At 36.1% G+C, this 16,905-nt stretch overlaps 1 protein-coding gene across 2 annotated transcripts; it reads right to left on the bottom strand.

Annotated features, from left to right (window-relative positions):
* Positions 1 to 7,031: 7,031 nt before the first annotated feature.
* On the bottom strand, positions 7,032 to 15,404 carry LOC146002082 (uncharacterized). 2 transcript variants are annotated; one of them, XM_083139799.1, is made up of 3 exons: positions 15,339 to 15,370; positions 10,732 to 10,851; positions 7,032 to 8,822 (listed from the first exon to the last, which is right to left on the bottom strand). In XM_083139799.1, exon 3 carries the CDS (start codon positions 8,790 to 8,792, stop codon positions 7,155 to 7,157), a length of 1,638 nt encoding a protein of 545 aa, XP_082995925.1. In that variant the 5' UTR covers positions 8,793 to 8,822; positions 10,732 to 10,851; positions 15,339 to 15,370; the 3' UTR covers positions 7,032 to 7,154. The 2 variants fall into 2 exon arrangements, with proteins under 2 accessions (XP_082995925.1, XP_082995924.1); XM_083139798.1 differs by lacking the exon at positions 10,732 to 10,851 and having other exon boundaries at positions 15,339 to 15,404.
* Between the last annotated feature and the right edge of the window lie 1,501 nt (positions 15,405 to 16,905).

Below are 16,905 nucleotides of genomic sequence, written 5' to 3'. Positions count from 1 at the left end.
CTCTTAGATAACGCAATAATGTTTTGCAGGGTATGATAAAGAAAAATAATAAATATGCATTGAAACAACAACGTAAATATGATTTTATATATCCCGAAAATATAGTTTTAGTAGTCCCATTAAACAATGATATGTAAGCTATTGGACTTCTATTCTAATGGTAATTTTTACTGTATTGTATCTTCCCTCGAAATACGTTTTCTAAGTCTACTTTATACACAGAAAGGCTAATTGGTACTGGACCTACAGTTTAAAGTGGGATCCAAACCACTATATACAGTCACCGGCAATAAAAATGGGACACCTATATCCTGAAATATCCTCATCCCTGCAAGGCGTTATGTGTGTTGCCTAACTCAACGGCAGTGACAGAACTTAACATTGAAAATTTGCTATTACAATTCACTCATCGCCGTAGATTTAGACAACATACAAGACGCATTGCAGAGAAGGGAGACTTTCAGGATCTAGTTGTCCCATTTTTAGTGACGACAACTGTACACCCACCGTCTATCGAACCTGGGACTCCTCAAGGCGATTACGTTACCACTTTGCCATGGGGTAACTTCAACTTTACTAGAAATTCCTACCAATATGTTGCTGAACTCGATGATATATCAGCAGTGTTTGACTAGTTACTCTTTAAAAGTAATTCCGAGTTAATCACTTGAGAAAGTAATTCACTTATAATTACTGTTATTACTGTTCTTAAGAAAGTGCCTAACACAGTTATTATTACAGTTACTTTACTCTAGATTTGTTTAATCTCGCAAGACGTTGTTCGGAACATGAGTTGCAAGCGCGATGTCCTTTTCACCACCGATGACTACCAAATTAAGTTTCATGAAATTATAACTTATTTCTTACATTTCATGTACAAACATTGAGGCAAAAAAATTCACAGTAAACTTCTGTTACAAAGCAATGACGATCAACATTTAATTTATTTTGTTGAGCAAACCAAATATTTTTTAGAATTTTTGTTGAACTATAAAATTACTGTGTGTCCATGAAGATTGTTGGAGATTATGTATGTAGTCTTATATGGTAAGTACTACTTGGGATATATCCTGGCTCTTGACGAAAAAAAATACAAAATTGTTCTCATGGTCTCAAGATTATAATAATCATCAAGTGATTGATTGATTGATTTGCTTGATTTTACTTCGCTTTTTGTGTCACTTTTGGCTAATTTACGAAGATGGGAATGAGTGATGATGTGACGAAATTTATGAATGAACACTCACAAACATCCATGCCCAGGCCTGGATTCGAACCCTGGACTCGTGGCGTCGTAGCGCGATGTGCTAACCATTCCGCCATGGGGTCTGGCTTTAATATTCGTCAATTTACCCATTCTTTGAAGAGAACATTTAGTTCAAGATATTATTTCTTTCCATGCAGTAAAGTAATTGTACAACTTACTAGTTACGTGGAAAATAACTGAGTTACAATTACTAATTTCATAACGTCAGTAGTTTACAGTTACTGTTACTTGAAAATGTTACTGATACTTCCAAAGATTCTACATCAGCTGCAGAACTGAAAACCAGAATAGACCAAATCCGTAAAGAACTATGAAACAGAACATTGTGTGGTGACAAGACATGCAAATAAATTAGATGCGCTACAAAACTGTATTTAATATTTAACTATTATAAAAATGACAAATATGTCTTCTATTGTGTATCCAGGATTCTTCTGACATTTTCTTTCAAAATCGCGATATTAAAACTCAGTAAAAAATAAGTGTACAGAATTCCATGTTTATTCACTTCAAGGATAAAGGATTGAGGATCGTTAGAGAGCGCTAATATTTATAAATATTTACAAAATGTACACTGAAATTCTGTAATTTATGAAGAAACTGTGGTAACGTCACCGATAAAAGATATAAATTTGTTCAAGTACTGTTATATAAAGTGAATTCTACAGTCAACGCAGCATTCGCTTCAAACGTAATTGCAAAATGTTTTCAATTATTTCAATTACTCTCCTTACTTTATGCATTTCGAGTTTGAATTAATTACAGTTATCTTTGTATGTTCTCTTCTGCTATCGAAATATTAAAAGAAATACATAATACAATACAAGGGATTTTATATTACTATTACGACTATTACTATCTTCCATTGCTGATAATTTTTTTTCAATAAGAACATACAACTAAAACCTCATGATAAACAATTACGTTGCTCCACATCTACTTAGATTTTTCAATAAAATCTGCTAACCAACGTGACGTCATATCCCATGAAGGAGTACCCTAATCGACCAACCTGTATGTATTTACCTTGATTACTCGAAGATCTGGCAACATGGCCCTCGGTTGCCATGGCAAACGGTGCTGCCATCTGTTATCGAAAAATTACCACAAAATTGCCTTTAGTACGGCCTTAACGAGTTAAATTTGCAATGAAGATATAATCCACTTAATTGAAGACTAAAATTGGCAAACGCAGTAAGTGCCACAATAATTCAAACACCGTTTTCCACGTTAAACTGTGAAATGTGCCATGCTGTATTATGTGGTAAACGTGAAATGTGGCTGGTAGCCCTCTAAGTACTTCAAAGGGCGTGTAAAGAGGTCACTAGTGTGAACGTTCTTACGGGCTGATGTGCTGAACGATGCGATTTCCCAACACTTTCGCTTTTGGCACTTACAACGTTTACCACTTTTAGTCCTCAAATATTGTTATATTACTAAAATATATTTACCTTAAGAAAACGTGGGTGGGGGCTGGGGGATGAGTTCTTTGAAAGAAAAAATGTATTATGTTATTGCCCTGAGCTTAAGAATTTCTAGGTAGGTTTCGGTAATGTCTCGTGAAACAGAATCGGTCATGTGGCTGGAACATGTTATTTGGTTTCCCAAACACTATGTATATGTATATTTACATAATTTAATTTACTACATTTAACCAATCAATGTCGAACAATAAAAAATATAGACAGTTTAACATGGTATTTCATTGAAATAAACATAATTTATTATGTATTCAACAAAAATATTTTGTGGGGATTATGATGAACGATTTTTGGGGCGGTCTTGAGTGATAGGCACCCCTGTTTATGTAGGAGGGGCAGATCAAGTGTGTTCGGTAATGCTGAGAGAAAAGTTACTTTCGGAAGACACGCTGTCATAATTAAATACTATCTGTAGATTACGATGTGGTTTGAGGCCACGAATGATTGAGGGTGGGTGGAGACACATGATATGATTTGAGGGAAGGAAGACATGATTTTGGGGGGATTGCGTCATTGGCCTTGGGGGGGGGGGATGGTCACCCCTGAGTGGAATTGATGTTGAATCGATAAAGAGCACCTGGTTGGCTGCACTGACATCGCACACCACCAGATTGGACTGGGTGACGCTTCGCAGGTATGTGGAGTCGAAGCACATGCAGCATTAAAGACACGTGAAAGAAAGCCATGCAGAGCGTGGATCGTTGGCAAAGTCGACACAAGGTCGACATAAATATTCATTGTTCACTCGAAAATACTGTTGCGTGTCAATTGTTGGCAATATATTCGAGTTAGATGTTACCGCACAGTTACAGGAAAATTCGCCACAAAAGTGGTCCTACTCCATGTAAATAAGAAAGTGAATTAATTTTAAAATTAATATTGTTTTTCATTTCTTTATGGTATAAATGTTTGTGAATGCATATATTTTGAATAATTCTAACTAAACTAACTAACTCTCTAACCTTCTTAAACCCGAAGGTTCATGGCTGCAGCAACACAGGCCTTCCATCTGTCCCTATCTTGAGAAAGATCTATATACTCTTTTCCATCCCTACCGATTTCCTTTAGGTCCATCTCAGCGTTGTCCCTCCATCTTCGTCTTGGTCTTCCTACAGGTCTCTTACCATCAGGTCTCCCAACAAGAATCCTGAAAACTCCTTTTTCCTCTCCCATTCGTGCCACATGGCCTGCCCACCTAAGTCTTTTTGATTTAATCATTCTAATTATATCTGGACATGAATACAAATTATGTACTTCTAAATTATGTAGCCTTCTCCACTCACCTGTCTCCTCATCCCTTTTAGGTCCAAATATTTTCCTAAGGATCTTATTTTCAAATACTCACAATTTATGTTCCTCTTTCAATGTAAGGGACCAAGTTTCACACCCATATAATACTACATTCAAAATTACTGTTTTGTATATTTTAACTTTTAGTTTCTTAGATATTAAACGAGAAGACAAAAGTTTATGAAGAGAGAAGTAACATGCATTTCCTGAATTAAGCCTACTTTTTATTTCCTCTTTAATATAATTTTCACATGTTAATATTACTCCTAAGTATTTGAATTTGGAAACTGGTTCAAACGAGTTGTTATCAATAATTAGATTTTGATTATTACCTAACACTTGGTTTTGGCCTGTAAGCATATATTTAGTTTTATCTTTGAATAATTCACCAACAAAAATTATTAGCCCCTATATTTCACAGACAAATAAAGTCAACTTTTGCTACGTTTTTAAAGCTTTACACAAACACACGTAATACATTTTTGTTAAGGCTTCCCATGCATTCAGGCTATGTCATCACATTCAATTTTTCTGCCTGATATTGTAAAACATTATGAGAAGCTGTGGTGAAGAATTGTTTGGGGATTTTGGGGCTGTGTTAATCAATCACTGATATATCATGTTTCTCATTGTTTTTCACACATGTCCGTTTGATCGTCCCTACTTCCCCTCCCCAAATACAAAATTAAATATTTTTCAGATTGGAAAATAATAAAAGGATGTCTTGTTTATAATTTAAAAGTTGTCGAGTTTTTTTTTAATTTGAAAAGAACCCTTTTACAGAATGAGTTTCGAATTTGTAAAACACTTACTGTATCTTCAAATTAATTTCAATGACACATGGTCCTTATTGTAAATGTAGCGAGCATCTGATCATCAGTCAGAAGTAAGCAGATGATAACAGGAGATTATTTACATTATTAACTTGCAGCGTGTCACGAATCCAAAACGTGTCCCTGCTTACCAGCTCTACAGCATGGAAACTCTTCAAAAGACAAACCCCTAAGGTCGGAAGATGGTCACGTGTCTCAGCAAGTGCCAAGACATGACCATTGCCAAGGTGTTGAGTGGCTCGTGGATAATTGGCAAATACCCAGAAGTTGGCAATCGCCCAACTGATGGAAAGTGGTTGCACATGTGACAGCTAGTCTAAGCCCGGCGATAGGTTAAATTTGCAGAAGCTTTTTGCATACATAGGCCCAAACATATGCGCAGAATATAAATCCGCTGCATCACTGTCGATTTTCTCACTGTTTGCGATATGAACAGCTTGGCAGTTCAGGCAAGACTGGCATGGGAGTTTCTGAGTGCCGCTCTTGTGGATTAATACATAAAACGTGCTGCAAACTTAACCTGAGGCGGAGCTTAGTGTGACCGTGTGCCATGACCTGGTCTTCTGGTGATGAGTGAGGTGATCAGAAGCTCGACAAACAAGGGCACATCACGAGTACAAATACAGTCTCTGACTATACTACATCCAGGGAATCTCTGGGGCGAGTGAACGAAAACAAATCTCTGCTCCTCGACCAATGAACGTATGAGAGCGAACAGGATTGCATGGAGGGGGGGGGCAACGACTGTAGTAACAACCTTTGCAGCAGCATATACTACCTCGGTCCACCAACTTGATTTCTCTCTCCTCTGCTCTTATACGCCGCATTGCTCCAGACATTCCGGGGACTGATCAGTCTGTGTGTTCGCAGAATGTGTTCGCCGGAAGAGCTGACCAAGTCAACACCCCGAGGTCATTGCCGACCACCCAGCCTCCTCCAGGCTAGACAGAGGAGAATATGGACTTCGCTTGACTCATGTTCGACTTTCTAAGTATGGTCTTCAGTCCTTTTCGCCAAGTAAGTCCTTTCCCTCTAACATTTTAGGATGGGCAACCTTCATGACACAATAATCTGTATTGTGTAATAAATAATGTAATCGTTACTAGTGTGTCTAATTGTGTTCTTCTACACTATTTGCTATTTTGGATGTATGTATGTTTAGAAGTTATGATAAATATATGTTTGGTTTTGTTACTTAACCAAACTATATTAATATTTTCTTCGTGTAATTTTCTTCCTTGCCGGACTTACAGGGGAACTTGATGATAGCGTAGTGACTAACACCATTATCTTGCACACAAGAGAATCAGTCCCCTGTGGCGGCACATATTGCTTCGGACTCCAATTTAAACTATTTCTATCAATACAAGAGAGTATGATGAAGAACTAAGGAAGGAATTTGGAGTGTCATAACATGCCGATGTGAAGGCTTCAATTTGATCATGTCATTCTCAAGTGACGTTAGTAAGTTTGAAAACTTCTGGCAAGTAATTAAATTACCAGTTATCCTTCTAGAATGTAGTTACTGAAGATTGTTGTGTGGCATTCTGAATATCTTGGTTCATGTGAAATACATTCGCTGCCATTCATGTGTGTAGTTTCTGCATAGTATAATTGTATAAATTCTGCATAAGGCCAAAAGAATAACATATACTGATAATATGTTACAAAGGTAGGATGTGGAATATAAAATAATAATGTGATATTTCTGTTTGGGGAAATCAAGAATATAATTGTCTTCAATACGAGTTTTAACTAGTGGCTAATTGAAAGTCAAGATTGGCTCTCTATTGGGCAACCATCATCACACTTGCGAGACAATTTCATGAACACTTTATTATAACGTAGACTATGACTTGAAAGCCACCTTATCGATTTGTGTATCCTCCTTCCCCTGGTGGTAGGTGCAATACACAGATGTTTTGTGTCACCTCGCCATACGATGCTGCTGAAAGTTCCATCTCGAATACAGACGAACTAGGACACCCACAGGTTGGTTTAGTTGAGGTGATAAAATAAAGGATAAAATAATTTTAGATGTGTTATGAAAAAGTGTATTAGAGTTACAGCCCAAAAATAAAGAATTGAATAATAAGAGAACAAGAGGTTGCAGTGAGTGATTTATTGACACAAGTTACAGCTGGTCATTTAAATTTTTACACATATTAGAGAAATTTAGAAATTATAAAATTTTCCCATATTATGGCCTTTTATAAATTTATAAATGTATAGTGCAAAAGCAAGTATCAAATTGCGAATGGAAAGTTATCAGCATTTAAAAATCTACAGGCCATGCAATAACTGATATTTGGTGTTATTGAACCCTCGACATAATCTGGCTTTAAAGGGAAGCCGGCCTACACTGATTATCCTCTTGAAGCGAGAAAGGAAAAATATGAGATCTTCTTCTGTAGTGACGAAAGGAACATCAACAACAAGAAAGGTATTGAGTTTAGGGGATTCTGAAATTGAGCACAGTTTTTCTAAGAAGTTCTGGGGCTTCTCTACTATATTCTTCACGTGGATTTCTTCCAAGTTGATTGCACATTCCAAGATCTTCAATATTGCTTCTGCCGTAACGTTTCCAACTAGTTTAATCATAGTGATGTTCTGTTGTTGCAAATTATCATCCAATACGTCATTGGTGGTCCATGTGAGATTAGGGAAGTAAAGCCAAAGTTGTCTGAGCGTAGGAAAAGCACGAAGAACCACATTAAGATTGCAATTCTCAACACTGTTGCCAAACGTCAAAGATTGAAGTGAGTTCCTGAAACGTGGCGAAATCTCCATTATTCTGTTTACTGTGTACAGCTGGTTTCTTGGTTCCAAATGTAAATGTATTAGAGAGTTCAAAGATTCGAAGCAGGTAAGAGGCACTGTCACATATTTAGCAATCTGCAAGTAAGTAAGATTCGGGCATGTCGATTTAATAAACTCCAAACGTTCTTTGGTGAGGCTGTTCACAAAAACTGAGTCGAGACGGAATGTTGGTAAGGGGATGTCTTTGTTCGTAGCAGAATGCTCGCCCTGGACGACCATTAAATTGGAAAATAAATCATCTAACATGATATTGCCAATGTCATTAATATTGGAAACCAGTCCCAAGACAACCAACACACCTTTGTATGTGACTCCTCCTGACCCAGTCAATTCCAATGTTTGTAAAGATTTACACAAAGGACTCTTTCTTCTATGATAGAAGCCAACCCTCCTTCGACATGGCACGAGATCCTCCAAAGGCATTAATACGCCAGGTATTCCAAACAAGGAACTTGCCCAATCAGTTACAAGTCCAATGGGCTCTGGTTGTACTTCCATTATGTTTTGTGTAAGGTAATGAAGACCTTTGTCTGTAATTGGTGAACTCTGGACATCAAGTATCCGAAGCCTATGGCAATTATCTCCGATAAGTTTCAAAACTTCGTCGTTACAAATTTGAGGCAGTTCTAAGATAACTAATTTCCTAGTAGTATCTAGCATCTTCTTTTGCATCTGGCTGTGGATCTCCCAATTCATTTGGTCTGAACCTGCCTTCAACTGCAGTTTCAAAACCTCCAAATCTGTTCCTTCCTGTGCAAGATGTAACAGAATCTCAATGAGAAAGGCCTGTTTCAATTTGGTGTTGAACTGAAGATCCAGTCTCTTGAAACCTTTCTTGAACAACATTTGAACAACGTAAGCAACTACAGGCGATTCCTCCAACGTATCTTCGTTTTGCTTCAGAAACTGAAGAGTTCTCTGCAGAAGGATTGTTTGCAGTGTTCGCGGTATTTGACCAAAGAAATTTTGAACGATTTTTTTATTCCTGTGAAAATTCTCACTTGGTTGTGACGAAAGTAACATCCTTCCCAATTTTTCGTACAAAATATCCTGGAGAGCCGAATGTGGCTCTTTTGACTTAAATATCCACACAGGATTCATCTTTGTTATTCTCTTTCAACGTGACATTATCTGAAAATTAGTGTAAATTGAAGTGAGTTACAAAACTACGTGACGTACACACAGGGAAGTAAATACATTTATTAAAGCATAAAATCTGAAGCCTCAAGCTAACGTCTAAATTCATCAGATCTTGGATATCCACAAAAATAGATCTGTTTTTTCTTATATATATTTAGTACCATGTTACTCTACAAAATGAGAAACTTATTTTAGAGAGTAAACAGAATTAAAATAAATAACTTTGAATATATAAATAATTTAAGCTAATATAATAATATAACAGTTATAAAGGGTGTTCCATTAATTTGGAACGATTTGAAATGTGAAATAAGGTTAAGTGTTTAATGTTTTTTTTTCTTTTTCTTTCAGATTTTAACAACTTCAGCCTTTGCCAATTTCAACCATGGAAAGATTAACAATCGAGCAACGTGTTAAAGTTATCGAAGCGTATTACGAAAATGGACGTTCAAACAGAAATGCATTTCGGGCACTTCGCGATTTTTTTGGTGAACATAATCGACCAACCGATAGTGCAATTGGCAAAATTGTTCGTAAATTCAAAGAAACTGGTTCGGTGCCAGATGTGAAAACGGCAATGCGTGCTCGTTTACGCCGTTCAGCTGAAAACATTGCTGCAGTGCGCGAGAATGTGGCCACGAATCCAGACACCTCTGTTCGCAATCGCGCGCAGGAATTGAACCTCTCCACAACAACGCTACATCGAATTTTGAGAAAGGATCTGTCTCTATGCGCTTACAAAATTCAATTGACACAGGAATTGAAGCCTGCTGACCATTTGAAGCGCCGTACATTCGTCAATTGGATGCACGAGCAAAAACAAGCCGATGATGATTTTTCGCAAAAAATCATCTTTAGTGATGAAGCTCATTTTCATCTTGGTGGGTTCGTTAATGAGCAGAATTGTCGCATTTGGGCTGATGAAAATCCAAGGAACATTGTTGAAAAGCCACTGCATCCACAAAAGATCACTGTTTGGTGTGCATTTTTTGCTAGCGGAATCATTGTCCCGTATTTCTTCGAAAATGATGCCGGGAATTCTGTAACGGTCACAGGCGAGCGATACCGTGACATGATAACCAACTTTTTATGGCCTGAATTGAATGCTATGGATGTCGAAGATTTGTGGTTCCAACAGGACGGCGCCACAAGCCACACAGCCAATGCAACAATGACTTTATTGAATGAGAAGTTCCCAGGTCGCATCATCTCTCGAAACAGCGATGTCAATTGGCCACCACGATCGTGCGACTTAACCCCATTAGATTTCTTCCTTTGGGATTATCTCAAAAGTAAGGTCTATGCCAGCAAGCCAACAACAATTCAACAGCTGAAGGATGAGATAATAAGGCATATTGGTGAGATCGACGAGCAACTATGCAGAGACGTCATCAAAAATTGTGACCATCGAGTGGACGTGTGCCGCCGAAGCCTTGGCGGACATTTGGCCGATATTGTTTTTTCACACATAATTGCCATTCCTCTAATAACATGATTCAAAAGTGAAATCAATAAAGTTTCACCAATAACAACGTTTTATTTTCTGCTAACTTTGATCCGTCTTAATGGAACACCCTTTATAACAATTATAATAAGAGTTTTTGATTAGAATGCAGTAAATATTTCTTTTCATAGTGTAATAAATATTTCTAATGTTCAACTTCCAGTGTCTCAGAACTTTTTCAGATATTTGCCAATAAGCGAACAAGGAGATATTGAGAATATTATCAGAAAACACTTGAATACTGAAATAGTCATATCAATTAATTATGCAACGATTATATAAATGCATTAAAATGTATTAAAGTTCGATTCATGTGCGAGAAATATTTCCATTATGTCTCTTGATACATCTTAACGCACCGATTTCAACTGGTAGCTATATTACAAATGTACATACCTTAAGTTTCGATTAACAACGAACCGAGAAACAAATAATTTTACGTATCCTCGTTTCAATTGATATATTTGAAGTAGATACATATTGTATAATGTGACAATGTTTGGAAGTAGCATTTAGCTGAAATTTTAAAAAAAAGAATGCTTTGTACAAGACATTTATCAAACAAGTAGAGAAGTTAATATAAGGCTCTAAAATAATATTTTTACAAGGTTACTTAGTTTTGTGGTTTTAATGTGCACTTAGTTTGTAAAAAAATATTTTATAACGATTCAGAGCCTGTTCTATATTTATTCTTTAATATTGATGACACGTAAATAAATATAGGTTGCAAAACTATTGACAAATGTAAATTTGATTTGACCTCTTCGATGGCGATGTGAAACTTTGTCGCTTTGTAATCAAGGGTACTGTGTTCGATACCCGGTGGAAGCACATGGTGATTCAGATCACACTTGAAACTGCATGCTTCCATTGTTAATAAAAGATTAAAATGTTGTACAAGGCTTTATTGTGAATCTTCGTCTGAAGAAAACCCTGTTAGAGGGTGTAAACGTTATGTTTAGTGTATATTATTTGTACAATAAATTTTTCCTTGGTCAGCATTGTAATGATTTATTGAAACTGCAGTTCCAGAAACGATTAGATTTTATGTGCATAAAGTGCCTTACAAATAAGCACTACTAACTCCTAGATTAGGTCCTCTTCTGTCCAAAACCGTGACTTTAATAACTCCACAAAGTTATTTTACAGAAGAATAAATAATACTTCAAAGTTATAACGAACCACTAACTAATGCGCTTTCGTGTCGAATATTTATATGGAATATATCAAAGTGAACTGATGAATATTAAAATAGTCTGAGAGATATGACATGAAAATGTACATTTCTAGAATAGTGCAATTTTTTTTATTCAAAATTCCTATAAGCCACATCACTTGTTGAGTTTTCCACTAACAATATCCAATAATTGGTCGCATGTTCTAAACTTGTTTTAAGGGATCCTATGTATGTGAACCTTCATTAGTTTCAAATAATTGTGAAGCATCCTCACATACACGTTGAGCCAAAAATGGCGGGAGAGTGATGAATAATTTGAAGAAGACATAGAGACAGAAATTACAAGATAACTTTATTGCGTAATATTGATCCATACGTGTAGGTTTATTTTCAATATTTTTATATAATATTTCCTTTTCTTGCATTTTTTTAGTATGTATTTAATAGGATTAAGTGGCAGAACAACCCCGGGACGAATCTTGCGAAGTTGTTAATACAGGCCGCAGGGGTCTAGGTTCGGATCCCGGACTGGGCATGGTGTTCTTATGAATGTTTCTTCATCCGTTTCATCATATCATCACTCATCCACATCCTCGCAATGAGCCAAAAGTGGCAGAAGAACGAAGTAAAATAAATCAAACCAATCAATAATTTAATTATTTTAATTTGATGCTATATTGTTGCACATTTATTACCATTCAGAGTTCACTATATCCAACTTGCGAGAAAGATTACACTTTCTGCCGGGCATCTCTGGAGCAAAGGAACGAAACAAAATTTCTGCGCAAGTAGCGAAGAGAGACAGTTCCACCAATAAACACGCGAAGGGGAACGATATTACGTGGAGGAGAGAGCGAATGCAGTTACTAGCCTTCCGAGCAAAAAGCCTTTCTATAAAAACAAAACACATCTATATGAATGGTGTCAAAAACCATGCAACCAACTTTAAACATGTTTAAATTTTAAAAACAAAAAACCATTTAAATAAAAAAAAATCGATTTAAATCCAAAATATCCGATTTAAATTTAAAAAATTATCAAAAATTGTTTTTTTTAAATAAGAATCATGATTTTCATCCACCCTGTAAATAGCTGAAATGTTGAGAAAGGAAGTGAAGAAAGTATTCGTTATTGCCACGGAGTATGGTGAAGAAGTATTTACCGATGTACGGCTGATAGAACTTGTAACGATCGCTATGTTAGCCAAATTCACTTATATATTGCAATATATCTTATTCGTATGCTTTCAATAACTTGCATTAAATTATTTATATTTAATTGTTTTTCATAATTCATGTGTAATTTGTATCTTATATTATGTTATTACATACATAATTCGCGTATTTTTTCAACATCTAATTCAGATTTTATTGGCTAATATTTATCCCAAATAGTATATGCAACGTTTTCATTATTTTTCAGATACAAGATGGCTAAGATTATTTCTATCTTTCACGCAAAAGTTGTTTTAAGCACATATTATTATTATTATTATATATTTATTTATTTATTTATTGAGAAAATTTCAGATACAGCACGTAGCCATTTTATTCTGAAATCAGTAACAATGAAAAGAAGAAAAAAGAAAAAAGAAGAAAATAACAAAATAAGACAAAATATTAATATAAATAAGCCAAGATAGCACAATTGAATATTATTTAGCAACATATATTCTGTTGATTGACAGAAAGGCGTACTCTGTGGAAAATACATGAGAACTTGATGGGAGGTCGTTATATTGAGTGGGAAGTCTGTGGAAGAGCGATATTTTTTGAATTTCCAGTCTAGGTTTCTTTGTGTAAAATAGATTTGTGTTGCGTGTTATGCGCATTCGAAAGTGGAATGCCTGGAGGAGCGTGTTGCAACGGATTTTGCCATTGACAATTTTGTAAAGATACCTAAAATCATTCAGTAAACGGTGCTGATAGGGAGTCTAAGTTTAGAAAGAACAGAAGATGTGGTGTTGAAAAATTGCGTAATGAGGGAACCCTGTAACGAACTATAGCAAGGAAAAAGTTAAGAACAGAGTCGATTCTGGAGAGCTGAGTGGGACATGCCATGGACCAGACGGGAGAGCAGTATTCTATTATTGGGTAAATGAATGATTTGAAGTACAAGGTGAGGGCTAAGATGTCACTAATTTCGTAGAAACGATACAGTAAACCTAAGAGACTCAGACATTTTTGTCGTGCCTGTAATATGTTCTTCAAATGTGAGTTTTTTGTCGAAAACAATGCCTAGGTCTTTATGGGAGGATACTGCTTTGATGTTATTGCCAAAGATGGAGTAAGACGACTTTAACAGGTTCTTTTTGAGAGCGATGGTGAGAGAAGTACATTTTTCAGGATTTAATGTAAGTTTGCATTTCAGGCACCATGAAAGAAACGTTGTTATGTCATTCTGGAGAAGGTGAGTATCGTTGGAAGTGGAGATTTCTCAGAAAATCTTACAGTCATCTGCGAAAAGAAGGTATTACATAGAATTCCTCTTAATATCGATATTCCGTAACAATTGACAAGATTGAAGTAATTTAGTCTCCGTTGAAAATCCGTAAACTAAACTTTTATTTAATCATTTTATGTGCAAAGGCAAATAATGTTTAATTAATAACATCAGTTTAGTTATTTTTTCCTAGTTTAATATTGTAACATTAAAGCACAGCAATTTGCCTTGCTTTCAATAATATAACCTTTTCCTATTGGCTGTTTATTTTAGGAGTGTGGAATGGTACTATGTGTAAATGTCAACGTCAAGAGTTTCAAGTTGGCACTCTTAATTGTTGCCAACCATAATCTAAGCTTAATTAATATCTGTCGTGTAAATTATCAGTTTCTTTTGTGTATTTTTATGGTGTGATTTGGTACCATTGTTAAGAAAGAACAAACTGTAAAGCTGTGCCTCGCGGCTGAGGTAAGAAGTTTAAGTCTTGCTGTCAACGATAAAGGCGGTGGTTGTATTCTGTCGTGAGAAATAATTTTCTTATCGCTGCCTATGAGCGAGCAGAACCCAACATATTATTCATTTTATTTGTGCGAAATAGTATGTAACGAACGCGATTTGGTATTAAAGTTTTTGGACATTTTGATATGAATTTTTTAAATTTTATTTAATGTGTCACGTGTACTATTCAGTTATTGTCATCCTGTTTCAATTCTGAATGAATGTGGATCTTCTTAATCCCGATCTCTGAGTGAGAACTGATGCTTCCAACTGTCTGTCTGGAACAAGGAGCAGATTGTTGCCAATTCGTATCTCCAGATTTTGGAGTTACGATTGCAAACTTCCTTGCAATGCATTACCTTCCTTGCACTACGAGGTTGGTTGGCTATTTTTACATTACTCGCATATATCACTGATTTGTAATTTTAACCAGTCGATCAAGAAACTAAAGAATGGGCCAGTGATTGGTCTTATGTTTTGATATATTCACCACTTAACTTAGCAACAAGGACAAATTAATCTTGTCATTGACAAAACTCCCCATCGGACAAGTGAGTTCCAAAAGTTGACTCGGCTCAAAAGGTAAAAATATTCAAATTGTATTTGGCACAGATATCCAATGGGTTATTTCTTGGCACAAAGACTATATGTATAACGGTATTAGAGGCTTTTGTTTGATTACTCTTATGGAACGCGATACAGAAATAATATCTATGCCATAAAAATAGTATTTTTCTGAACTCACTCGGTACAAATTGTAACCTGTAATTGTTCATTTACCACAAATAAATGTGTGTCTGAAAACGTGTACAATTCTACAGTATTGGAGTAAAGTAAATGGATTTTAATGCTATAATCACACAAGATTGATATAAAATATTCTTACATATGGTTCTTGCAGGTTCTTTCTTCGAGAAGTTTATGAAATCAACTTTTTCAAGGACATAACCACAGGAACATGTCACTTCATTGTTAACTCCAACAATGATATTCTATTGTTGAACAAACAAATAGACTAGGACAACTCCTACTTTATGTGGCAATGTTATATGGGTTGAATTTTTAAGAATAGCTAACTTCTAGTACTCCTTTCAATTCAAGGTTTGGTAAAAGAAAAAATGAAGGGGGTAGAAAATATGGCTGGCATCATGGAACCACAAATAGGCCAGTGGCGACTCTTGGATTTTTCGGAGTGTAGGAAGAAGTTATGGAAAATTGAGGAAGGTTTGAAAAAGGGGATCAATTACATTCACACGTCTTTCTTGTACTACCCATTGCATTTAGGATGTTAGCTGCAGGCCTATGCTCAAGGTAGGGCAAGGGGCCCTTGCTCCTCACTTTGAACTACGAAATATTTAAATGCGAACCTATAAAAATCGACGAAAATAACATTGACGATATTTCAGATTTTGCAAGAATTTATATTTTCTTCTCCCCCCCCTCCTTGTCGTGTGGATTGACAATAATAAAAAGTGTTGCTTAAACTTTGAAATTATGCTAAATTCCTCTCTATTGTGGAAGGATTTATTATTAATTATTTATGTTTTCGGATTATTGTAATTCTGCATCTGCTTTTCTAGAGTTTTGAACTTGCGTTACTTTTTTTTTAACAGTTATATAATAGTGTAACCCCCCCCCCCCAATTATTTAAAATGGTGCAATAAACGGCATGGGTTCAACATCTAACTTAAAAAGGTTTGAGAAAATTGTTTACTCCCAACTTTCTACCGATTTCCTACTATAAAATCTCCCGACGAACCAAATCGAGCAGGATGAAGAAGAGACAGGATGGATCGTGGCATGGTTGTAAAAAAGCTTTCCGCTGGTTCTGAATACTCCCTTTCGTCTGAAACATATCCGCTTGTAAAGTAGAAATAAGATTTGGATATAATTTTATTTCCTGAAAACATATTCCTTTGAATTCGATTTCCCTGTCCCAGGGATTGGCGTTTGCAGATTGTGCTAGAAACGGTGCAAAGTGCCAACATAGATCAAATTGTTGTTTCTTTAGTAACATTTTGTTGGGGTTGGCATCGCTGATTGAGGAAAGTCTTGCTGGTTCCTCGATCCTCGCCGATCTTCGTAATCTTCCACCACTCCCTTGCACTGCCCCTTCCACCACCCACCCATCTGTCTGTAGGATGACCGCCGAGATTCCTCAGCGAGCGGCAGAAAAGCGTGTGTCCATCGTCTTTGGACTTCTAATGGAGCGAGCGAGACCAGTGAACTCTTGATGGTAGCTAACCTAGGCAATTGTAAGTACTTTGCGCTAATAATTTTATAACACGCATTAACTCTAAAAGATAGTGAACTGGAAATAAGTAAAAATAAACTGTAGGAAGTTCCTCACTTTCTACATGGAGGAATCGTCCCTGAAATAGGAAATATAAAATTCAAGACATGTGATATTGCCAATATGTTCGTTACAAATTGGACGCCTAACGTTTTTTTTA

This window comes from Lepisma saccharinum, chromosome 18, assembly GCF_977018435.1.
Source record: "Lepisma saccharinum chromosome 18, izLepSacc3.1, whole genome shotgun sequence".
NCBI lineage: Eukaryota > Metazoa > Arthropoda > Insecta > Zygentoma > Lepismatidae > Lepisma > Lepisma saccharinum.
The sequence above is the reverse complement of the archived record's forward strand: the minus strand, read 5'-3'. Positions and strand labels throughout refer to the sequence as shown.